Raw genomic sequence first — 25,582 nt, forward strand, 5'->3', positions numbered from 1 at the left:
AAGTAAAGTATATTTGTAATACTTCATTTTGAAATCATCATACACTGGATTTCTGTCAAGTCTTCAAAAATTTAGCAAGGACATGTTTTCTAGTAGATTATCAAATAGATAGAATGTCAAATAATGTTGATCGGCGTAGTTAAACCAACATGGAGGACTAGATTTGTGTAGACATCGGTACATTCTTGCAAAAAAGTCTCTGAGATCAAATGAAGTTTCAAACATAGCTAAACTTAAAATGTATCATAATATATATAACTATCCCAAATCATTTATCATTATTTGATCACAAGTGCTGGTCTGCCAGTTACACAATCATTTATGAAGGATATATTCTACTTTGTTGTGAAATAAGTAGTTTTTCACTTGAGTTTCAATTGGTAACAATTCGTACAGTTCTCCATAGGAAATCTGCTTAATCTTTAGGGACTTTTCTATGCCCCCCCCCCCCAAATTCCCCTAAATTTGACAAATCTATTATCTATTTCTTTTCGTGTGGATTCTCTTCACTACTGACAGCGGACAGCAAGAATGTCAGTGAATATCACCAGAGGTTTATTACAGAGGACTAGACAGTTCACCATCACGATCTCATGTACACTGGGAAGCCGTACACAACAGGAGCAGAACCGATGAGGTACGGAAGCTGACACACCTCCCGTGCAGCTGGTAGTATGTCCAGTAGGGAACAAGGCTTGTCCGCCGACAGCCAGGTGGTCAACAGGCTCTCCAGGAACCGGTCAATGTCGCGGTCAGTCACATCCCACAGGTTGGACACGATACAGGGGCTACAATGTAAAACACACCAAGTTGAGAAATAGTACCTAAATTGTACAGCTGAAAGCTGGGCAGTATGCATGGTCTAACAACACAAACACAAGTCATATCATGAAATTTTCCCCCTCTGTGTCATATTAAAGCTGAAATGATTGATGAATTTATCAATTATTGATAATCATCAAAACAAAAAGGTTATAAAGAATCTTTTATACATGTAGTAAAATAAAATATCATTGGTAGGATCTAGGTCTTTCTCTATCCTATAGTAGGAAGGGTCAACTTTTTTCAATACAACATGCAGGAAATGTTTTTTTTATCAATTGCCTAAAATTGCGGTTTTAATTTAACAAAGTTGTTTATTGGAAAAATATAAGATGATAGTAATAATTCAGCAGATAATACTTAACACAAGAAAGAGGTCAGAAAATGAAGTACAGAATAAAATATGCAAACTCAAATAATAGCTAAGTCATATTTTGGCCCCATTGCTGTTTATTTCTCCAATAACACCCTATACAAGTTTTTTTCCACTTCTAAATTATCTGAACTTAAACCTAAAACCTAAAATACCAATTATCACTACTATTTTATGGTTCCAGCTACATTAAATGTTACCCACCATCCGGACAGGAAGTAGTTCAGCATTATCCCAGAAGCCTCTAGCTGACCTTTGACCTGAAGACGGCCACTGCTACAGCCCATCAGAATGGTGGCAGCTCGACAGTTGACCTGTTGAAGGTCGTCACCATGGAAATACTTGCTGCCACTGCCATGACCACAGTAGCTGTAATATAAACACATTTAAAGTCTCGTTATCAGTTTTACATTATTGTTTGGAACAGTTGCAACTCTATGAGAATTTTCTTTTTTAATAACATGCAGTAATGTACAATTTCAATAGCCTGGTGCTCAGTGCTAGTAAATTTGCTGTCAGAGCAAGTGATCATTTTCAATATTTTTTCGATGAAATTACAGGTTGGGATAGAAGGGTTTTTCAAAATCTGCCTGCAGCCTAATACTTTAGACAGGAAATCGGAAACCACAGACAGGCAAATCCTGGTATTTAACAGAGATGAAAATTGTGTAGCCGATGTAATCTACTGTAAGTGCTGAAGATAAATATATGGGACCCAGTGTTTAAAGTCATAAAACAGTTCCAGATTAGACATACATGTCGACAGCAGATAAAGGACTGCAATAAAAATCAGTGAAACACAACAGAATCTGTGTGTGATTATACAGTTGTGTATTAAATCAGGGAATAATGTGGGGGAAAATATAGCTAATAACACTGACACATTCCCTTAATATTGAAATTGACATACAAATCATAATATTATCCCTGGACTGGTAAACTATTATTCACATCTATTTATCACTAGGTGAATGGCTGTCATTTTTCTATACTTTTCTCTCTCTCCAGCACAGCGACATAACACAATACAGCGTTAAGTCATAAAACCTATGATAAAATCTAACATATAATCTATAACAGAACTTACATCACCAGGTCACTCTGTGTCAGAGCCTCTTTGAACAGGTCAGCTGATGGTTTCTCTCCCACAAGTCCCTTCCAGCCAGGCTCTCTGTAAAACACAATGTTCTGTTGTACAGAATTTGCTCAGTATGTTAAAATGTTTCTGAAGTAAGTGTCCAATTGATGCCCTTAGCCTAAGTACTCTTTATGTTGGCCTTGATAAGAATAAAGATGAATGGAAACAATCCGATTGAGATCTATTACAGTACAAAAGGTAGCTCAAACTTGTTTGTTTTGGCTTAAAAGCTTCTTGATACAAATAAGCCATTCCGATTGATATGTCTTGTCTGTGCCCCGCTTTGACCATCTATACACATGTCAAGTTTGGTTGGTCTAGCACTTACAGTTTCAGAGAAACTAACCTAAACCTAAAATGCTGACAAAGTCAATAGATCATAAAAGGTAGGCCGCACCCAGCATTTGATGTATGGGTTGAGATGTACTACCTAAGATGCATCTATGTTCCAGGTTTGGTTAGCACTTATACTTTCAGTGAAACTAACATAAGCGTAAAAACGTAATGTTGACGACGTAGGGAGGAAAAGCAACACCTTAGTCTCACTTACGCTACTTCGTGGTGGCAACACAAAAAGGCTATTTGGGCCTAAATTGATAAATTCAAAACACTGCATACACAGGGACAACTAAATGCTAAATATATGTTCAAGGATTGCAGTAGTGACTTACTTTTGAAACCAAGCCTGAAACGTTTCTCTTGTGGAGGACAGATTGCCATCCGGATCCAGGAAATAAAAGGTCTGTCGACTGTCGATTCCATTCTTATAAATGGTGTTCTCATCTGTTTGGAGGCAAGATAGCTGCACACACATGTGGTAAAAGGATGGAACACGAGAGACAGAATGTTTCCTCAGAATTGGTATGCTTTCCCACGGGAGATGCTGAATAGTCTGAAATATAAAATAAAATAAACATTATAGCAATTTACAAATGACAAGACCCTGATTTCTTCCAAGGTATTTTTTTATCAAATATTTTACAGGTTTTCTTGTGAATGTATGTAACTGTTTTACAATTTTGACATCCTTTAATTCTTACCTTGAGTTGGCCCTTTAAAAATAAAAAATAAATATACCTAGGATGCATTCATTTATCGCGATCCAAACGGTTGAACCAATGTTGTTTGTTTATGAAATAAGGTCGGACCTGGTAATCTGATGCTGCCTTCAAGTGAGCCTAAACAAAGCCTTGTAAGACCTGCGTATACATTTGCAGATCCTACAGGATTTGGAAACAGACAAACTGGTTGAACTGGAAACACATAAGGGGCCCTACAAAAACTAACCAAATGTCATTTAGGCAGTGATATTGTTAATATCCTACTCTAATCTGCACTAGTTGTTGATAGAATTGTTTTAAGTGCAGAAATTTTGACATAATTTAAGAAACCAAATAATTGGGATAATGAAGCATCCTTTACCTTGTCCAGTACCAGAATGACGTGCTGAGGCTTTGTGTCTTCACACGGTATTCCAGCATCCCTACATCGGCTTCTGATTGAGGAGACAAGTTGAGGGATGACCGCAGATCCAAGTGGACACCTGGTCAGTTCAGACAATGCAGTGGTCAGGTGCTGGTCAGATAAGTCATCCCCAGACTGAAGTAAAACCTATAAAACAAATACATTGCGGGTATCTGGGTAATAACTGACTGGTGAACAGGCAGAGTACCAGTAGACTGAATAAGCATTCAAATCTATATATGATACAGGGGTACAACTGTACTAACTTTAACCTTGGAAGGACATGTGAAGATATTCTGTATTTACAATAAAATATCGGTTGGGCAAGTATTATTTGTTAAAATATGCTTGCAGGCTAGTACTCTTATATGAAATCCAACACCAATGATAAATGGACTGTGCTCTTCCAAGCGCTAATGGAATAGTTATCTGGACAGGTGCTGGTATTTCAATAGACAGACAAATATAGGGACAAAATGATTCCTATATTCATTAACAATAACTACCCATTCATCAAAACAATTTCTTGCCAGGGTTGGAGTTCATCGGAGGTTATAATGTTTCTACACACCCTAAGGGTTGGAGTTCACCGGAGGTTATAATTTTTATACACACCCTAAGGGTTGGAGTTCCCCGGAGGTTATAATGTTTCTATACACCCTAAGGGTTGGAGTTCCCCGGAGGTTACAATGTTTCTACACACCCTAAGGGTTGGAGTTCACCAGAGGTTATAATGTTTATACACACCCTAAGGGTTGGAGTTCATCGGAGGTTATAATGTTTCTACACACCCTAAGGGTTGGAGTTCCCCAGAGGTTACAATGTTTATACACACCCTAAGGGTTGGAGTTCCCTGGAGGTTATAATGTTTATACACAGCCTAAGGGTTGGAGTTCCCCGGAGGTTATAATGTTTATACACACCCTAACGGTTGGAGTTCATAGGAGGATATAATGTTTATACACACCCTAAGGGTTGGAGTCCACCGGAGGTTATAATGTTCATACACACCCTAAGGGTTGGAGTTCACCGGAGGTTATAAAGTTTCTACACACCCTAAGGGTTGGAGTTCACCGGAGGTTATAATTTTTATACACACCCTAAGGGTTGGAGTTCCCCGGAGGTTATAATGTTTCTATACACCCTAAGGGTTGGAGTTCCCCGGAGGTTACAATGTTTCTACACACCCTAAGGGTTGGAGTTCACCAGAGGTTATAATGTTTATACACACCCTAAGGGTTGGAGTCCACCGGAGGTTATAATGTTCATACACACCCTAAGGGTTGGAGTTCACCGGAGGGTATAATGTTTATACACACCCTAAGGGTTGGAGTTCCCTGGAGGTTATAATGTTTCTAGACACCCTAAGGGTTGGAGTTCACCGGAGGTTATAATGTTTTTACACACCCTAAGGGTTGGAGTTCACAGGAGGTTATAATGTTTATACAGACCCTAAGGGTTGGAGTTCCCCGGAGGTTATAATGTTTCTACACACCCTAAGGGTTGGAGTTCACCGGAGGGTATAATGTTTATACACACCCTAAGGGTTGGAGTCCACCGGAGGTTATAATGTTCATACACACCCTAAGGGTTGGAGTTCACCGGAGGTTATAAAGTTTCTACACACCCTAAGGGTTGGAGTTCACCGGAGGTTATAAAGTTTCTACACACCCTAAGGGTTGGAGTTCACCGGAGGGTATAATGTTTCTACACACCCTAAGGGTTGGAGTTCCCCGGAGGTTATAATGTTTATACACACCCTAACGGTTGGAGTTCATAGGAGGATATAATGTTTATACACACCCTAAGGGTTGGAGTTCCCTGGAGGTTATAATGTTTCTACACACCCTAAGGGTTGGAGTTCCCCGGAGGTTATAATGTTTATACACACCCTAAGCTTGGCTCTGGACACCACAGCTCCAGTGCGTTGTTGTATTTCGGTGTGGACGGCCTCAGTCAGAGCGGTCAGTTTCTGTCTGTCCTGGTCACTCACACAGAGACTGCCCAGTAGTAACACCTTCCAGTGACTGAGCCAGTAGTTCTCCATACCGTCCAGCACACTCTGTAACACATACATGGGAATAATCATATACTTAAGAGTCATTACTAAGTGTGTTTGGTTTGATCCATTATTTTTTCCCCTTGATTTCCATTCTGTCACAATTTGAGCCTTAGTTTGGGCCATTTAAGCCTAAGTTTCAGTGTAACACTCACTTTTATAGGCTGTGAAGATGAAAGTCTACAACAATGTTTTTGCTAGTTTCATTAACACCCTATTCTTGCTTACATGCATGCGGTCGTCCAGTCCTCTGCGGACTTTCCACCACTCGGCCTTCTTTGTCAGTTTGAGGCTCTGTCGACTCTCCTCCATTACAGCCGTGAACTCCGGCAGTATCTGCTGTCCCTATAGACAACATAGCACCAAACTTTAATTGGTTGAGATCTTATAAAATTCATGTGACACAACTATGATGTACATTTATCACCTTATTTGTTAAAAGTTGGACCATACCATTATTGAACTTTTAGTAAAAAATTTAAGTGTCAGTGTGATTCACCTGAATTTTAAGGTACCTTTATAGATTTCTTAAAAGTACGTTTTAACTTTATTGACTTGTAACTATCTCGGATAACAATTTTTCTCTGTTTACATGATGAAAGCAAGTTCTACCAAATCCCTATCAATCAATTTGTTTGCGAATTAAACCTGATTTCTTACCAGGAGACTGGAGATTCCTGGAAGGCTGACGATGACCGGCTCTGCGTGTTTCTCCAGCCGACTGACCAGTAGGTGTGAGTGATGAGTGGGATGATTGACCACCGACAGATGACATACAACTATATCTGTAATTACAAGAAAGGTGATCAAAATAAAACAATCTGTTTCGTCCTTTCTCTTCCTGCCCTTGATTTGTGTCAACCCTGATTTTTGGCATATTTTACAAGCACTATTAATACTTAAAAAATACTTTCTTCTTATAACCTCAAAAAAGTTTAGTTTACATTGAGATAATACAGAAGTGAAAAAAACTATTCCGTCTTTGCGTATTGCAGAGTTATCTTCTCTTGTGAGCAAGTATTGATTGTTACGTCATTGGTTTGTGTGAGAAAATTATGTCGTTTTCTCAAAAATTGATGACGTTACTCTCACAAACAAATGACGTAACAATCAATACCTGCTCACAAGAGAAGATAACTCTGCAATACGCAAAGACGGAATAGGGTTTGGAGGACAACACAACATTCCACAATATCTTTCATCCAAAACACACTTCAGAGACTGATTTGAATTATAATGACACTTGAAAACAATTCAGTACATTGATGACAGAATTAAAGCAATTGTCGACCTGTGAATAGCAAGTGACCTAGGCCCCCTGAAATTCAATCTCTTCCAATTCAATGTATTTTCATACTTGACCTTTGTATAAACTTTGTTGTAAACCAGTTAAGAATGAAGTCAGTAGAGCAGTGACAAAAGTAAGGGCTGGACATGGGTAACACTATATGCTCCAGTTGGCGGGGGGGGGGCTTAATGAAAATAAACTATGGAATCTAAATTGAATCATAATAAAATATAAAATGAGTTCTGCAGAATACATACTACGGACGTTGAATGACTTAGGGAACTGAATTATGTGACTGGAAATTGACTTTAAGCCAGTACAGAAAAGTTCCTCAAACTAACAGCAGAAGGCCAGTAAAAACAAGGTATTATTTTAACAGCTGTCATACCATGAGGAAGTGCCTCCATCATCTTCTCAAGGTCACATTCAGATTTCGTGAATTGTAGACTTTCTTGTTCAATCCTGAGTTTATCCATGTCTGATTCCTCCTCCCTGTTACATTTGGTCACTTTCTGTTCACCAGTTTGTCCCCTTGTCAGCTTTGAATCCTTGCGTTGTACTTTGCCGGTCTGTTTTGCCTTGGACACCTTGGGGTTTGAGTTTAGGTTTTCTTTCTCTGTAAAAGCTTGCCCTTCCGAGTCAGTCGGTTCCTCAGTCACCTCCATATGTTCCGCATTCTGTTGACGCTTCATCTTTCTGGAAAAGAATATTGTAAGTTTTATTACCCAACTAAATTTTTCTTGTCTACTTTGGTTATATATATGAAATGAATGTGTCATCTGGACCCAAATATCTAGGTAAATTACACAGGGTCATCACAAGCATTTTGTTTACAAAAACAAATCTAGAATTCAGATAATTGTCTGATAATTGAGGAAATTCTTTCCACTGTTTGGCACAGATATTAAGGTCATAGGAGTGGATTGATAAACGGAAATAGGAAGTACATCAATGTAGGGAGACAGTATTACAATTTCCGCATATTCTAATGTTTAATATCAAACTGATGAATATTGTATGTTTATTATTGACAGAACAGTGTGTTCTCTCAATATTAAAGTATTTCAAAACAATCCAGGCATTAATTCGGGTTTTTTTATCAATGAGTCACATGTGTCCATTTTTCTGTACTTCAGGAAACCGGCTGCCTATTTTACTACTGTGAAGTTTTTCAAGAAATATAACTCTTACCTGCAATTAATATGTGTATATGGTTTTATTATAAAATGTCAATTTTTAATCCTTTATAGATAAATCATTTTACATAATTTCAGCATTTTTTAAATTGATATACATTAATTCAATACTATGGCAGTATCATTTTTATTGACATTATTTTGCAAAAAATTGTGTCTTTCATTTTCCCCCCCAAAAGTCACTCCTTTTTACATAAATTTCCATTTAAAATCCTTAAAATTGTGACAACCTATTTTTTTTTTGTGGCAGAACATTTTCTTTACTTCAAAGCAATATAACTACAAAATTTGAAGAAATTCTACTGAGAAATGGTGACACAATCCTATTACCTTAATGGCTAACAATGACAGCTGGAAAGCTACAGTAACTATAGTTTAGCCTGACAGGAACATCATTAGCTTATTACATTTTAATTGGCTTGACAATACCTGTTTGCTTATATATCATATAGGGACATATCTTGTAACTCTTATCAATGTTTTTTTTTATGATCTGAATTTCAGAAACAATGATGAACCAGTTGCATCACATAAATGAAATGGCCCAACGTTTGATCTGATGTAAAGTTCCACCTTGAGAGTGTTGGCTCACCAAGGTTTGATCTGATGTAAAGTTCCACCTTGAGGGTGTTGGCTCACCAAGGTTTGATCTGATGTAAAGTTCCACCTTGAGTGTTGGCTTACCTGATTTTCTTGCCAGAGTTGACCAGAGCTTGGTGACGGAAAGTGACAGCCAGAGCCTCACACAGGTAGAAAGCAGCTTTAAGGGGAGATGACTCCAGATGGTGCAGAGCCTTCATGTGACAGATCTGGCTGTACAGGCCGGGAGACGGCATGTGGTGGACCTGCTGGAATGCTTTCTCCAGGGTTTCCTCTATGGATGCGTCCAGTTGACGAGCTGCTGTGTTTTCTGTAAATGTAATCGGTAATTGCTTTAATACATGTATTAGTTGTGAGCATTTGTTAGTCATATATATTAGTAATCAAGCCTATAGAAGACCTGTGCAGGTTAACGGTTAGAGGAAACAATAATCCTACTATATCTCGACAAATTATTACAAAAGTCAACTAATATTGAGTCCCTTATTTTACAGGCTGTTGAAACCTAAATTGACCTTCTGCACTTCTGCAACAGATGAGATACTTATATTCAAAGTATTAAGCACTTCATTTTTATGGTATTTTGGTTTTAAAACAACCCTTTCCAGAAGGAATAAATTTGGTCACTAAAAAAACTTCTCAAAAATGTCTTTGTAAAGTTTGATGACTGAAATAAACATTATTATAATTCTTCTGCATTGTATACTCATGTGAGTTGTATCAGCATCACAGTAAAGTAATGCCCCAGTTAGACACTAATATTACTTATATGGTAAAGTAATACCACAGTTAAACTAATATTACTTATATGGTAAATTAATACCACAGTTAAACACTAATATTACTTATATGGTAAAGTAATATCACAGTTAGACACTAATATTACTTATATGGTAAAGTAATACCACAGTTAAACACTAATATTACTTATATGGTAAAGTAATACCACAGTTAAACACTAATATTACTTATATGGAAGGGCTGGGAAGCAACTTGAAAACTACAACAAATCACAGTTTTCAACACTGTTTAAAAATATTTGACATCAAAAAGCGATGATTTTTCTCCAGTGTAATTGATAAAGCAAACTCTATAATATTGGCTCAAGCCATTCTTCAAATTCTCCAGCATTTCGAATTGTAGTGTCAGAGTTGATAAGACATTTTGATAGAGTCTGCATTACTCGACCACCCAGTCTTTTTACTTTCCTCCTACCGCTCTAGTACAACTTATTACAGAACAGCCTTTTAGAAACTAACCCTGGACGGCTGGAGCATGTGGTATTTTGACCGTAGGTTCGTAGACACCAGTCACCTGTGGGATCTTGGTATGGAGTATATGTGTGGATCGCAGGACCTCGGTTGTCTCCCCTGATGTTGACCCAGTGTCCGAGACAGAAGAATCTTCTTTCTTTCGCCCTCGACCCTTCTTTGTATATGTTGTTGTGACTTTCCTCTTTCCCTTATCATCTCCTCTCAATAACTCAATGGAATCATTCAAATCATGCAGTTCTGTAACACACACAAAATAAAATATCTTTCAAATGTGCATATTGTTATTGCATAAGGATTGAATGGCGTTTTTTAAATTTTCATGCCGGTACGAACACTAATCGGTTACATCCATATCGCATGAACCCGCTAATAATTTATAATTAATTTACTGTGTTTTGTTTATCCTTCTAACGACATTAGCGGAATAGCCCTATTTTAGTCAAATTGGCGCTACTAATTAATCGTAGTCAACTGAGTGTTTGACGTAGGGGGGGGCATTCTCCATGTTAACCATAGCGGAGCGACAAGACTCTCATTGAACAAGGTTAATCCATGACATCATAAGTAAACCAAGTGTTACGTCACAAGTTTTTGCTTTCATACTCAAATGAAATGCATTTCTGCTGGTAATGTTCATATATAGTGGGTTGCAGCGCAAATGTAAATATACGACATTAATTAATATTATTTGCCAAAAACTAACAAAGTAAATTGCAATGTACTAAGCAAAGCAGTATTGACACTTCTAACAAAACAAAGTTTTGTAAGGAATCCACAATTCTGAAAAGTTTGGTATTTTTTTTAAACTTTTTGTTTTTCCAAAATTAAGGACATAACTCTATTTATAGTTGGGCATGTGCATCAGACATAGCTACAGTATAATACAGTACAAAATTTAACACCATATAGTTACACGACATAACCTTTTGAAACACCTAAAAGTATTAACATATACATTCTGTTATGAGGGATTTTAATTACATTTTAAATTCATATCCTTAAATTTACATTAACATTTAATTTTTTTCATCCACATCTTCAAAAACCTACCTTCAGGAGCCACAACCCCCAGATCTGCTGGACTTAACTCAATCGTCTGGCAGTCACCATCACTGCTTTGTGGACACTTCACGTCCAACAAATCTATCTCCACATCTCTACTCAAGTTCAACTCCACCTTGGGTGAGCAAGGCTCCTCTAAACCTATGACCGGCAAATCCAAACATTTGACCAGACTGAATATTTTTTCCTCGTTTTCCCCTGTATTATCCCTGACTTTTTCCTGTCCGTTCACTCTGCGAGAGTTTCGCATGTTTTGTGTACGACATTTCACTTCAGTTGTACGACTCTTCACTTCAGTTGTACATTTACTCGTTGCAGGTTTACGTTTTCCTGTTATTTTCTTTGTCGTCTTGGTAGCACAAACCTCCTCTTCGTTGTCGGACACATCAAAGGTGTAAACATCCGTGGCAGCAACAGATGCACAGTTGATGTCGGGATCTTCATTTTTACGCTCAAATTCAATATCTGCAACATTTTTCGATGACATGTCTTTGTTTCCTTTCCTAGCCGGACGTCCCTTTACAATTTTATCACAGGTTTGATTTTTACTGTTATTTAATTTTGTTTTTCGTCCCTCTTGATTCTCTGTTGTTTTAAGTCTAATATTTTTATTATTGTCTTTCTCTACAGGGACCTCTGCTGTTTTTGCAGTCTTGACACGACACGGAATCCTAGACCGTCCTTTCTTGTTGGGGTCACTTTCCCCTGTAGATGTTGAAATTGCTTTTAATAAATCAAGTTTTGGAGTTTTCATAATGTCACACGCATTGCTCGTTTTCTTTCCAGATTTCTTCGTATAGTTCCTCCCCGTTGTTTTCCCTCGTACAGACTTGACTTTGATATCATCATCACTGTCATCCAGCAGGAGATCGAGTCTTGCTTTGCGACTACACACACTCCGTGGTGTCTTGAGGGGCATGGACACAGTGTCCTTGTTGTCAGTATACACATATTGTTGACCATGAGGAGTATTACACAGGTCAGTACTCAGTGTTGACCGGTCACGCTTCGGTGTACTAATGATCGCCTCTTCTCTCAGTAACTTTACTTTTTTGACCGCTGGTTTCTTTACAGTGTTTTCCTTGGCTTCAACAGAAGCATTTTTATTTGCTAGCGAAGTCTTTTTGTTCTTTGTCGTCGTCTCCTTTCCTGTGGCACACTGATCAACTTCCACTGTTTCCATATCACTTAATGCCGAGTTCACACTGGAACAGTCTTCAATCTTGACCTGAGACATTGAGGAAGTGACTTGTGTCATTTCGTCGTCATTATAGAACAGATCAGATGACATGGCCGAGATGTTGGTGGCTGAACAGTCCCCTGATACAACCTGCTGCACAGTGTTGAATAGTGGATCACACTGAGACAACACCTGGTGGAGCCGGAGATTGGCCTCCAGCTGATTGACATGGACGGAAACTCCGGGGACGGCCTCACAGGTGGCTAGTCCTGTTCTAGCTACATTGGCACAGAGTTCCATATCCCCAGAGTCGGACAAAGTCTGAGCCTGTAGTGTCATCGCCTCCAAGTAGAGTTCTTTCAACGACAGTTTATTTACCTCAGCAACGATCAGTTCGGACTTTAAACAATCCTCATTTAACTTTTTCTTCTGTTTCTTTCTCTCTGTTTTACTATTTGAAATTGATGTTCCATCAGACATACGAGTCTCACAAATATTTTGAATACATTTCAATGTCTCTGACACCCCTTCACCTAGGCTGACCTGACAGTGTGTCACGACCATTGTCACATTCAGGACCCACAGCGACATCCACGGGTCCGTACAGACGTCACAGGTTTTCTTGTCTACAATATGGTGATAACATTTCGGCAACACTAATCGACTAGAAAGATTTTCCTCATGGTCCTGTGCCATTTCTTCCTCACTTTCAAACCCAAAGTTTTCCTCTAATTTCCTGTTCACTGAATGTTTACTTAATATTTTTGTTGGTACGGAAGGTTTGACTTTCACACGTAAAGACGTTGCTGCAATCCGATCAAGTGTATAACTTTCTAACATGTGATGGCAGTCGGAGACGGTACTTGTTGCATCCTCTATGTTTCCAGACAGGTTATGAATTTTAGCCAGTTCAATCGAAAACTGCATAGTCCTGAAATAAAGGGGGGAAAAGAGAAAAATTTAGATAAAATTGCTGGCACGTGAATTAAAGATATTCATCCTTAAATGACATACTTTTACCAGGAAAAAAGAAAAGCTATACTGAATAAACATTTTCTGAAGTAGTGAAACATACAACCATCACAGAGAATGACTTGTGTGTCTGATACAAATCAGTTCAACACTGTGTTCTCATTAGAGTCCTCAACCCTGTCTGCATGTGTAAATGTCTCAGCCGTGTACCTACACAACATTCTGCTGACGGGTATTTAGTGACGTGATGTCTACTTTATTGTGACTTGTATGGTTCTCTTGGTTAACATTTAGTATAGTAAAAGTATTTAGCATAATGCAGCCATTTCAATAACCTTAAAGTCATTACAGTTGCACAAACTTACAAACAAGTGTACAGTCACTTAACTGAAGATTTACAATATGTTACACCCAACAAAGTTTAAAGGGACCAGCTGATATCTCCCGTACTTACCAGTAGGGTAGACAGAGGTGTGAGAGAGTTGCCAGCCCTCCTGTACTTACCAGTAGGGTAGACAGAGGTGGTGAGAGAGTTGCCAGCCCTCCCGTACTTACCAGTAGGGTAGACAGAGGTGTGAGAGAGTTGCCAGCCCTCCCGTACTTACCAGTAGGGTAGACAGAGGTGGTGAGAGAGTTGCCAGCCCTCCCGTACTTACCAGTAGGGTAGACAGAGGTGTGAGAGAGTTGCCAGCCCTCCCGTACTTACCAGTAGGGTAGACAGAGGTGGTGAGAGAGTTGCCAGCCCTCCCGTAGAAAGCACCTGGCTTCCCTGTCCTCCCCGGCTAGACTGTACAGCCTTCCCAGGTGTAACAGAGATTCCACGAGGTCCCCTACTGCAGACCACTTGTCAAACGAGTTGCTGCCTACAAAACAGTACACAATTTCAGGAATAAGCTAAACAAGAGGCACACTATGTACAGTTCAAACGTGAAACAATACTAAAACCTTTCTAAAAAACGTTGGGGAGTTAGAACCAAGGCCCCAAAGTATGCTAGGTAACATTCCACACACCCCACAATCATTTTATAATTAACTCTAAAAGTACATTTCATCTAATAAAGCATTTATTATTACACAAAAGTTCCTGTTTGTAACTAGATTCTAATATCAGTTACTTTACCATATAACATATTTCAGTCAGCTGGTACTATGAAGCATACAAATAATACAAGACACCCACAGTGATCAATCTACATATGAGTCCAGAGTCCTATACTCATAGGGTTTTGATGGGACTCTTAGAATTTCTGGAAATACTGAAATTTAACAATGTGGGACCCATTGTTTTTAGCAATACAGTTGAAAAGGACCCATGAAAATAAATTGTAGATTGATCACTGCACTAGCTAGAGCTGTCGCCAGGATGGCTGACTAATACCCTAGCTTTCACCAAGTTATGTATATTTGAGAGTTATACTTCTACGTATTTAGCAGGATAAATAATATTTTTGTTAACGGGTCAAAACTTTCACAAAAATAACTGATTGCAAATATCCCTAGGGGCAAAACAAAGGGGAATAAAACTCCAGCAAAAAGGGTTGAAATCCCAACTTAAAATGCAGCTGCACAACTACATAAGATATCGATCGTTTATGCAAAGCTTCACGGAAATCCACCTGTTAGTTAAGGAGGAGTTGTGCGGACAAGTATTTCACACAAAGGGGCATAACTCCATCAAAATGGTCAAAATCCCAAATTAAAATGACGGTGCACAACTACATAAGATACCGAAACTAAATGGTTCCAGTATATCCTCCCAGTATACAATCATTCATGCAAAGTTTTAATGAAATACACGTGATAGTTAAGCGAAGTTTTCCGGACAAATTACTACGGACGACATCCGGACAGGGTGATTCCAGTATACCCCCCGCCCCCCCACCTCCCTAACTTTGTTGCGGGGGTATCATGATTGTGCTACAGTATATAAATAAACAGTGTACCTATTGACTGTTCCATCGTGAAGTTGAGGAACTCCTTCCCCAGGATCAGTTGGACGACACCTGTGTGCATCCTGATGGCATCGAGGGCCAAGTCGAGGATGTACACGTTCCGGTACTGCTGTGAACAGTCAGGAAGGCCCAGGAACATGGACATCAGGCGTTTGGCAGTTCCTTCAGCAGAGCACACAGAGCGGGTCTTACACGTCTGTGACTCCAGGAGTGATATCACAGAGGTGAGCTGGGTCATACCCTTCTCCAGCTGTAATTACAAAAACCTTTATTAGTATATCCTAATACAGCTTCATCCCAATATATTCAGCCCGACAAAATGCATGCCAAATGACTTTATTTGGATGTGTATTTAAGACAATGAAACCTTTTATATTGAGAACTAATCACTAAAACTAGATGTACTGATATACTCTCTCAATGAAACTTTTTATACTGACAGACTTTCACTGAACCTTACTGAAAGATTGTCACAGAAACCTTTTCCTATTGAGAGACTGTGTCAAGGAAAAACCTTTATATATTGAGAGTCAATCTCTCTCAAAGAAACTTTTTTACAGAAAAGCTTTCACTGAACCTACCAAAAACCTTTATATATTGACACACTCTGTCACAGAAACCTTTATATATTGACACACTCTGTCACAGAAACCTTTATATATTGACACACTCTGTCACAGAAACCTTTTCATATTGAGAGACTGTGTCAATGAAAGCTTTCGTACTGACAAGACTTCTCATTAAGTCTTCATACCTGGTTATGGTAGAAAGCCTGACGAATGTGGACCAGCATGGCGTGTACAGCATTGTCCCTCTGTGACCCCTGGAGTTCAGCAAGCTGGTCAGCATCCTCCAGCCACTGTGGTCCAGTGCAGCTTCTGTCTGTTTGTCCCACTAGGATTCGGGCCTCCAACAACCTGATGTCCAGAGCTGACCGGTCCAAAGTAGGATGTTTGTCCACAAGTTGTTGGGCAAGGTACAGCACGCGTAGCTCATTTTTTATCTGTTCAGAGAAAGAGATTCTTTATTACTTCAGAATGTTTTGGGCCATTACATTAAAACATATGGAAAAGACACTTTAAAAAGCCTGGTGTTGGCAGCCAAAATGTCATGCAAAATAATACCTTGTTTTAACTAAAAGGAAAGTCATATCCACCCACTGAAGCAAATTTAGCAACTGTGTATCATAAATTAGATTGGTGTTTCAACCAATTGCACCTAGCCATATACTAAGACTTAAGTTAAGTGCTTCTGTGCCTTGCAGGCTATCATATACAGTCATCAGTTATCTTATTTTATGTTTTCATACTTCAAACAGAAATGGCTGACAACATTTCTATATTATTAACAAGTTGACAACATATGTCTAATTAAAAAGTTAACTTCATAAATGAATATCATAAATTTGTATCACCTATGAATGTGAATCAACTAAACAGCAAAATTAATTCCCTTATTTTTAATCTGCTATGCCCAATACTATCAATCAGTATTTGTGGTGACAAAGGAAATGGTCGTACCCTCCTGGACAGTCGCAGTATGCTGGAACACAGCATCAAGGTGGTCAGAAGCACACCGGGGTCGGTCCTGTTGTCTAAACCATCACTTCCTGTCAGGATAGCTTCCCACAATGCAAGAGCACTTTCCAGTTTTTCCATAGCAACAGTTTCCATGGTAAATGTAAACATGGCTGGAGATGGGTGTTTTAGAGAGGTGTGGCTACTTGTATCATCCTCTGTGTCTACCGATTCCCCTGTAGACAGATCAGCAGTGGGCGTCGCCTCAGTCACTGGTGGGGTGGTATGGGACAGGTGAAACATCTGGTCAAATAGAAATATGTGATAGAATAAGATAAATAGATTACCAATCACAGAAAACTAACCAGTCAAATAGAAATAGGTAGGTGACCTATCACAAGTTATGCATTTTTTTGTATTCACTTGACAATTTTAGTAGTTAATTCTTCTTCCGTTATTCTTGGAACTCTGTTATTCGAGTCGTGACCTCATGCTTTTCCTGTGGGATTCATAAACTTTTTAAAGAACCATTATATCTCTTAGTAATGGAACGCATCAAAATTTTGTGGAAAAAAAATCAGGACTCGCCTGAACTTTTTTTACAAAATCGTTTTTTTTAGAGAACTCTGCAGAGCTATACCTTCCCACATTGAATTCAGCATGTTTTACATTTTTACCTATTCAGCATCGTGTTCAATTTACATGAATACTAAACTAGACTTCTTACATTAAATTATAGATGTTTTTATAGATTATTATAGCATTTCCTCACTTTATTACAGCATTTCGTGACATAGAACAATCAACTTGTTCCATATATACATACTACTTTATCAAGTACACACCAGACCACAGGAAAGGGAACCTCAAAATCTGTGTTCAGGAAAAAGTGAAGGAGACGTGTTATAAAATAATATTTCATTCCAAACTGAAGCTCTGTCCTGCTATTTATAACAACTCTGTAAAGCGTTCTCTAACCTGGTGACACTGGACCTCGTGTTGTATGATATAGGACCAGAGGTAGACCTCGGCTAGAAGTACACTAGATATCGTGTCCCTAGACCCTGACAACACCTCCTCTGCTTCTTGTATGTAGTCCAGTGAAGACCTACAGAAAACAAAATGTACTCTGATATTGTAAATCTAATTTTATAATTTCATTAAAATGTTTTCATTTTTAATGTCAAAATGTAAACATCTCAATCTTGGGAATCTCTATTGACGTAAAAAGAAAAGTTGACTCAAAATAAATATACAGTGTATCACTAAGACTGTATACCAAGAGTATACTATCCATGTTTCTATAAATATTGTTTATGTATCTGCCTTAGGTCTGTTTCCGAATTGACTGTTGCAGAAGAGTGGGAGGCACCTTTTTAGAAACCACACGTCACCATTCATGAAATATTAAAAGTGATTTAACATTAGGAATGTTAATATACAGGTGCCTCCCACCTCGACCGTACAATAAATTATAATAAAAAAAATAATTTGCAATAAACTTACTTGTCTTCAGTGATCCCTTTCATCCATATAAGCTGACCAATGTCCAAGAGTGCCCTGGCCTGGACCGTGGGTGCTTTGGACACAGTCAGTATCACCTTCAGAATAGTCACTTCCACCTCATTATAACTTCGCCTGTACAAAAAGACACCGACGGATCATTTACCAAGGTATTCTACAAAATACAATCACTTCTGTCCAATGAAATGATAACATGGTGTTAAACAAATCACAACAATAGGAGATGATGTTGTTCTACAAAGAAGATTGTTTCATATATCTCCCAGGTATGTTTTCTTCTTTAATCACCTTTTGTTTATTATCTAATTCTGCTTTATTGATTGTTTTGTTGAAGTATTCAGGTAACACAGGATTGATATATCCGTAGTGCTATACATGACTAAATAGACCAAGGTCTTCAGCAGGCTTTATAAATCATCAGCTGCCAATTCTGGTAAGTTCTTATAACCTACAATGTTGATAAACCTTTGACTGAAGTAATGTCTTTGTCAGTTAAATACTTACCTTGTAATTATTGGCTACAATTTGAAAGTATGACACAATTTTCTGTGTGCTGACAATGGAAGCTTTGAAATTTGGTTTGGTTTGGTTTTATTTTGTTTAACGTCCTATTAACATCTAAGGTCATTTAAGGACTTGCCTCCGTGTATGTTGTGTAAGCATGCATGTGTGTATGTGTGCCCGAGACAGGATATCTTTGTGCAGTTGCCTCCTTGTGATAGCACGTATCTGTTGCCGACTTTATAGTGCTATCTCACTGAAATACCATGCCGAAGGCACCCAGCACAGCATTCCGCCCGGTCACATTATACTGACAAGTTGACAACAGATGAACCAGTTGTTGCCATTCCCCTAAATGTTGAACGTTAAGCAGGGAAAAAACCACTACCATTATTAAGGACTTTGGTATGTTCCAGGCCTGGAGACAAAACACATTGCCTTCCTCACCTGAGCAAATGCTCAGCATTAAAGCCAAACCTGAGGTATTGCCAAGCAAGGCGCTGGGAAATAAAAGGTAGTTAGAAGTATAGAGATATATTAAGATCCCAAATTTTGTGATGGATGCAGTAGATTTATTTTGGTTGCCTTTGTGTCCCCAAATAGAGGACAACAAAGCAAATCCCCAATTCTGCAGGGGTTCCCCACATTAGTCGCCTCCAACGATTACATGCTGTAGGTACCAGCAGGTGTATTCTTTTCTTGATCCCCGGCCTGGAAGCTTTGACATGTTAACCTACTGAGTACTGAACTGTAATTAACCTTTAAAGGTTTATTGGATGATGCTTCATTTACACGTATTTTTGTGTGGTGTCGGTCAAAATGAAAATGTGTTCATCAATGATCGCACCAAAGCAAGGGACGTTATCAGAAGTTAAACCATTACATGGATTATACAGAGGAAAAACAGTGTTTCAAGGAAACATTATATCACCTGATAGCGACATTAAACAGCCCGACATCAAGGAATATGTACTGTACTGAAATATTTGAATATCTGAAAGAATCTGTTCATCGTTTGTCCCCAACTTTGAATCCTAAGCTTCTTCAAATGATCAGACTTTCTGTAAACAAAGAATGATCACAGAACGTGATTTTTTTTGGAAGTGTCATAAAACATTACCTGTTGTTTCTAAAAGCTAGCAGCTCGAGGTTGAGTAAATCTGTGATGTCCAGTTTGGTGTCCGGACACCTGGCCAACAGCTGGTCACCTAAAACCCTGCAAATGAGAAAAAATATTAAATCAAGAAGAAGTCAAATAGAATCTGACCATGGGAAATGGTAGTTAAACCCTGTAAAATCAAATGGTCACAAGAAAAATCTCAACATAGTCAAAAAGATGAAACCCAATAAAAATATATTATAGTCAGAAGAAACTTTGGTATCAACTTCTGCAAAAATCGTTCTATATTACCGGCAATGATGAGGCTCAAACAATGTTAAAAGTTTACTCTATAAAATTAGCATAAAGGAACACAAATATTTCTATACAAAAAGGTGATCCCCCAATATATTATTTTCCCAGAACTTAATTGTAGGAATCAATGCAAATTAGTGTTGATTTATGACTTTGAACAATTTGGAGGGGGCAGGATGGATTTTAACAACACTACATGCAACTGCAACCATATAATGGTACAAGTCATAAAAAAACATACAAGTCCAAATCTTACATCTGTTTGACAGTGTTGGTTTCGTTTTTGATGGCTTCTTTCTTGGTTCTCACCCACAGCTTGACAGCTGAGGTCATGTGACTGGAATCTATCAGCAGACAATTCTGGATCGTCTCCATGGCACTCGGTAAATCTCCACACTTCTTTTGGCAATCTGATAAACACTCGTACACCAACCATAAGGAGACCTGTAACAAAAGACCGAACAGTTACACGGCTGCTTTCTTAAACAATCATAATGTCCAGACATGAACTCATGACTAACGAGATTTTTTTTTTCTCCGATTCAAAGTCAACCCAACCCCCTCTACACTGTCATACTATTTTATGATAATGCCCCTTTTTTTTGTTTTGTAGTAACTTCTTTTCTTGATTTTCCTTGTGAATTACAGTTTAGCTTTGAGTAAACTTGTGTAATATCACAGAGGTATCTCAAAAGAAGTATACAATATCAAAGTTAACAGAAGATGCCTTTTTAATACAGAAATCATTTTCGAGAGACCCACAGGACCATTGGTTTCAAATAACCCTTCAAATCTTGTAGAATTAAAACAATTCTGCTAACTAAAAAATTATTGTTTGCTGACTTAACACTTTGGAAATTTCCTCCTAAACAGTGAATTGAATTCCATACTTCAGCCATGGAAACATGTCTTTCTCAAACTGACGATACGGTTAAAGTTTTAGCCCTAGAGAAATCTAACCTCCTGAAGCCTCTGTTGTGTGAGTGACACATCGGATTTCACCCACTGGGTCAGCTGACGACAAGAGATGGTGTACAGTTTGCAGGCAGAAGTGTTATCTCCCTTTGTAGAGTACAGATGACCAAGCTTGGACATGAGATAACCTGAAATGATAGTGATGGAAATACAGTGTATAACAAGATGTCTACCCATGCAAAATGTTTCTGCCAATAATATCACATAATTTCACATTAAATAAACTGCATTTTTATGTTACCGTAGGTTTAAAAATCTAATTCATTTTTATGTATTTAAATATATATATAGGTAATGAAGTTGAAACTATTTCAAACTATCAATAATACAGGCAAAATGTTTCTGCCAATATCACATAATTTCACATTAAATCCACTGCATTTCCATGTTACCGTAGATTTAAAAATTTAATTTATCTTGGTATTTAAATATGAGAGTTCATGAAGTTGAAATTATTTCAAACTGTTTGTTCAACCTGCAGATTTTGGCCAAGATAGTTAAGATCAAAACATGTCAAAAATTCCACCAAAAAGTATCAAATATGCCCCATTTTCATTTATAAAACAACATTAATGCTAAAATGTAAAGATACTTGTCAAAAACTTTAACCTAAAGGAAACAGCTGGCAGGACTGACAGATGAACAATTGCAGACAAAACTTATAGTCCCATGGTTTCACCAAAAGGGGGCTAAAAAAATGTTCCTACCACAATAGTGTCTCTCTTGATTAAGTTTCTTTGTGGACCAGTCTAAGGCATCTGACTCCAGTATTGTATTGTAGCGGTCGGACAGTTCTATCACAGTCTCCATAAAAAACAGGTACGAGTCTCCTTCTGCAAATACAAGGATTTGGAACCACTTACATAACAAGACAGTTGAAACTACAATAATTCTATTTGATACTAGTTATCATTTTTATTGTAGCACAACAACTTCGCTGATCTGTGTATTGGTATTCTTACCAAATTGATGTGGGCACATCAGAAATTATTTTAAAACTGAACTTTAATTTCTTCCAATACTAAGGTGTAAAGTAACATTGCACATTGTTGTCCATATTGCTGAAGAAATGATTTTGATAGGAAAATACATGTTTTTGAAAACTTTCTTTTTTATCATAATCATTAGAAAAAATCTTTTTGGATTATTTGTATAGATCTATAAACAAACCTTGAGTGTCTTTCAGATATTTGAACAAGATTCGTAGACAAAGTTGTAGATGTTCTACTGATGCAGACTGTTGTTGACCAATCTCAACATCTGCTGAAAACGAAGCAGCTCCAATCTTCAAAATTTCTCGAACAGTTTCAACAGCAGGAAAGGGAGTTAAATTTTCCATATGTTTCAGCAGAAGTGTGACCATGTCATGGATGAATGTCTTGCAGGTCTGTGGCCAGGATGTATAACTATTGTCAAAGGAACTACAGAAAATTTCACTTACATTGGACAACTGTGAAGCAATCTTTTTCCCACACTTTCCAGTTGTACCCTTGAATAACAAATCCACTACCAGAAAGAGATTTTTAACAACAGAAAAAGCATCTGATACTTGACAAGTAACATTCAATTTTGTTTCTTCCAATATATTTTGACAATCACTGATCTTATTTTGAAGAGATCTCTGTAGAATGTACTTAAAGAGGCCTAAAAAGACAGAGAGCAGACTCCAAGCTTCAGCTTCCGTAGAGAAACCATCTGAGGCCCGTTTGATGAGACTCGACAGAAGATCCTGGGTCAGATCCACATACATCTCTGCGTCTGTGTACATGCCTTTGTCCCTGTACTGAACAGTCACTCTGTCATATCTGACAAAATAAAAACAACACTCAAATTTAAAAGACCTGCACTTTCCCTTTTACAAATCAGTAAGCCATGGCTTATCAACTTGAAAGTCAAACTTAACAAGGAACACATACCAATTATTTTTCTACACATTACATTACAAAAGAAAATTGATTTTTTATAAGTTCTGAACACATTGCATACTGTATATGTATATATAATACCAGTATTATTTATTGAAATAATCTTTTATCAAGTTCCCTCTCCTTTTTCTAAACTTATGATATAATTGACAAAACAAATACTACAATCTAAAACCATTAACTTTTTAATCACATTTCTAAACTGATTACATGTATTACAAATGTATTTAGATAGTTTGATTCTGGTCATCACCTGCTAAATGCCACGAGGTATTTTTCCACAAACACAGCGACAGTAGATGGGCCCAACAGAAGTGTTTTCAGGGCTGCATGTCTTAGTTTAAGCACAGTGTCTGGTGAGCCGTTACTCTGGTCCTGTTCCAGTTTGGCTGCCACGTTCCACAGGTAACTGTAGGTGTTGTGTATAATGGTATCCACGTTACCGGGCGTCGCCTCAATGTTGTAGGATAACTCATCATGTAAGTGTTCAGCAATGGTCAGCTGACTTTCTGGAATTCCCTACAAGAGACAAATTAATAGTTCTTGCAAAAATTGTTAGTTTTGTTTATTTGTGTTTTACGTCCTATTTAACAGCTATGGTAATTTAATATAAGAACATGCCAGGTTTTGGTGGTGGAGGAAAGTCAATGTTCTTGGAGAAAAACCACCAACCAACGGCCAGTACCTAACTGCCCCATGCAGGCCTCGAACCCGTGACCCAGTGGTGGAGGGCTAGTGGTAGCAGGATGTCAAGACGCCTCAACCACTTGGCCACTGCAGCCCCATAATTATTATTTTTTGTAGAAAATGTCAATCAGCCTTTAAAAAAACTTACCATCCAAAAGAGTACCAATTAATAATGCAATTGAACATTAAAATGCATTTTTTTTATAATCTCAATTATTCTTATATTTCTTTTTAGGGTGTGATATCTATTTCTTTTGATTTATATTTAAAATTATTTTGATTATACAACCTTTTGTGGGAGTTTAGTAAGGAGATGGTACAGAAGCTTCAACACGGTCAAAGGTTCATTCAGCTTGACTTCCTCCCTGGCAACCTTGTATCCTAGGTAACAGCTACAGACAGCTTGAAGAAGACTTGTAGATTCTCGACTGCTGCTCACATGGGATACAGATGTGTGGAGGAACTTGACTGTATACAATCCATACTTGGATTTGTCCTCCCTTTCAGCAGGATTCTTTTTACACAGCAGTGGAGACAGGTAGTTCTAGACGAGAAATAATTCAAAAAGACAGAAGTTTAATATAGTTTAACATGTTGTACATATGTTTCAGTACTTTCCAGAAGTTATTTCAATATCTTAAAAAAGAGTATCGGCACTTGGACTAACATTATAAACCTGTTCATGTTTAAATTGTTGTGATTTGTGTCTTGCTGTATTATTCAATATTCTTCAATATTTTTCTTATTTACCAAAAAGGTGCCCTTAAATCCTATTCAAATTTCTTAAGTAATGAAACTACTTGGTACCAATTATTGGGTTGTAAGGGAAATTATCTGATTATTAGTTATTTTCAGTGTTTGAATCATGTAGTGACGTATTCCTTGCCTTTCTTTTGAAACTCCTATAATTATATAACACGTCCATCCACAGGGATAATCCTGGAGTGGGGCCATTGATCCCCCCTTCCCATCTTTCAATTTAATTCTAATTTTACATAGAATGGCCCCTCTTAATTTTGATATTGACCAACCAAAAAATTGCTGAAAATGACCCATTGCTCTCAAATACCATGATATTCCTTCATCCATACGTTATCGCAACCCCTCTTTTCAAACAGAAGAAATTGGTGAATTACTGAACTACAGTGGGCGGGGCGTTTAACTTTTCGAACATTTACACAACGTACATCAGAATTTATTTCATCCTGTTTGAAAAGTGCATCTGTTTACTACCTAAAATCAATGCTAAGTTCCTGATCAATGTGAATATCAACGATAAACCGTAAGTTAACTTATCAGCCACATAACTGAATAAGTCAGTCTGTCAAAATATATTGTAAACAAACGGCCAAATAACCTCGATGTCTTGTCCGATGGTTTCATGGTTTCCAGACTGCAAATCGGACAAGAAAAGTTGTCCTGCCATATCCACACGGAATAGGCTCTTCGGGCAGCCACTGCACCGTTTCTAGTTCATAAATATTCGATGTTTGACAGTATCCATTTCAATGTTCCCGCTCAACGTGTTTAAAATGGCCGACGTTGACTGCGGAACTGACCGGAAATACACTATGATTTAAATTATTTATTCATATTCTTCAACATATCAGAGATCCAAACATTAAAATGTTCAAAATAATAATATCCTTTAACTGATCG

The 25,582-nt window shown here is 37.9% G+C and overlaps 1 protein-coding gene across 1 annotated transcript; it reads right to left on the reverse strand.

Moving 5' to 3' along the window:
* Window positions 1–457: 457 nt before the first annotated feature.
* Window positions 458–25,456, reverse strand: LOC110463375. Its single transcript, XM_021517910.1, has 26 exons — window positions 25,281–25,456; window positions 24,213–24,467; window positions 23,490–23,755; window positions 22,482–23,116; window positions 22,019–22,144; window positions 21,297–21,439; window positions 20,593–20,780; window positions 20,043–20,138; window positions 18,404–18,535; window positions 17,876–18,005; window positions 16,901–17,200; window positions 16,135–16,383; window positions 15,372–15,630; window positions 14,135–14,291; window positions 11,265–13,387; window positions 10,200–10,451; window positions 9,025–9,250; window positions 7,533–7,840; window positions 6,517–6,641; window positions 6,085–6,201; window positions 5,689–5,859; window positions 3,756–3,944; window positions 3,005–3,225; window positions 2,283–2,366; window positions 1,400–1,564; window positions 458–788 (listed from the first exon to the last, which is right to left on the reverse strand). Exons 1-26 carry the CDS (start codon window positions 25,347–25,349, stop codon window positions 584–586), a joined length of 7,191 nt encoding a protein of 2,396 aa, XP_021373585.1. The 5' UTR covers window positions 25,350–25,456; the 3' UTR covers window positions 458–583.
* Window positions 25,457–25,582: the final 126 nt, after the last annotated feature.

This window comes from Mizuhopecten yessoensis, unplaced genomic scaffold (assembly GCF_002113885.1).
Source record: "Mizuhopecten yessoensis strain PY_sf001 unplaced genomic scaffold, ASM211388v2 scaffold10893, whole genome shotgun sequence".
NCBI lineage: Eukaryota > Metazoa > Mollusca > Bivalvia > Pectinida > Pectinidae > Mizuhopecten > Mizuhopecten yessoensis.

Bases quoted from the DNA above. Each gene is read 5' to 3' on its own strand.
- LOC110463375 (XM_021517910.1), bottom strand. From the start codon at position 25,349: ATGGCAGGACAACTTTTCTTGTCCGATTTGCAGTCTGGAAACCATGAA. The intron at 23,756-24,212 runs GTTGTATAATCA...TGTCTCTTGTAG, and splicing joins TTACTAAACTCCCACAAAAG to GGAATTCCAGAAAGTCAGCT. The intron at 18,006-18,403 runs GTAAGTTTATTG...TGTTTTCTGTAG, and splicing joins AAAGGGATCACTGAAGACAA to GTCTTCACTGGACTACATAC.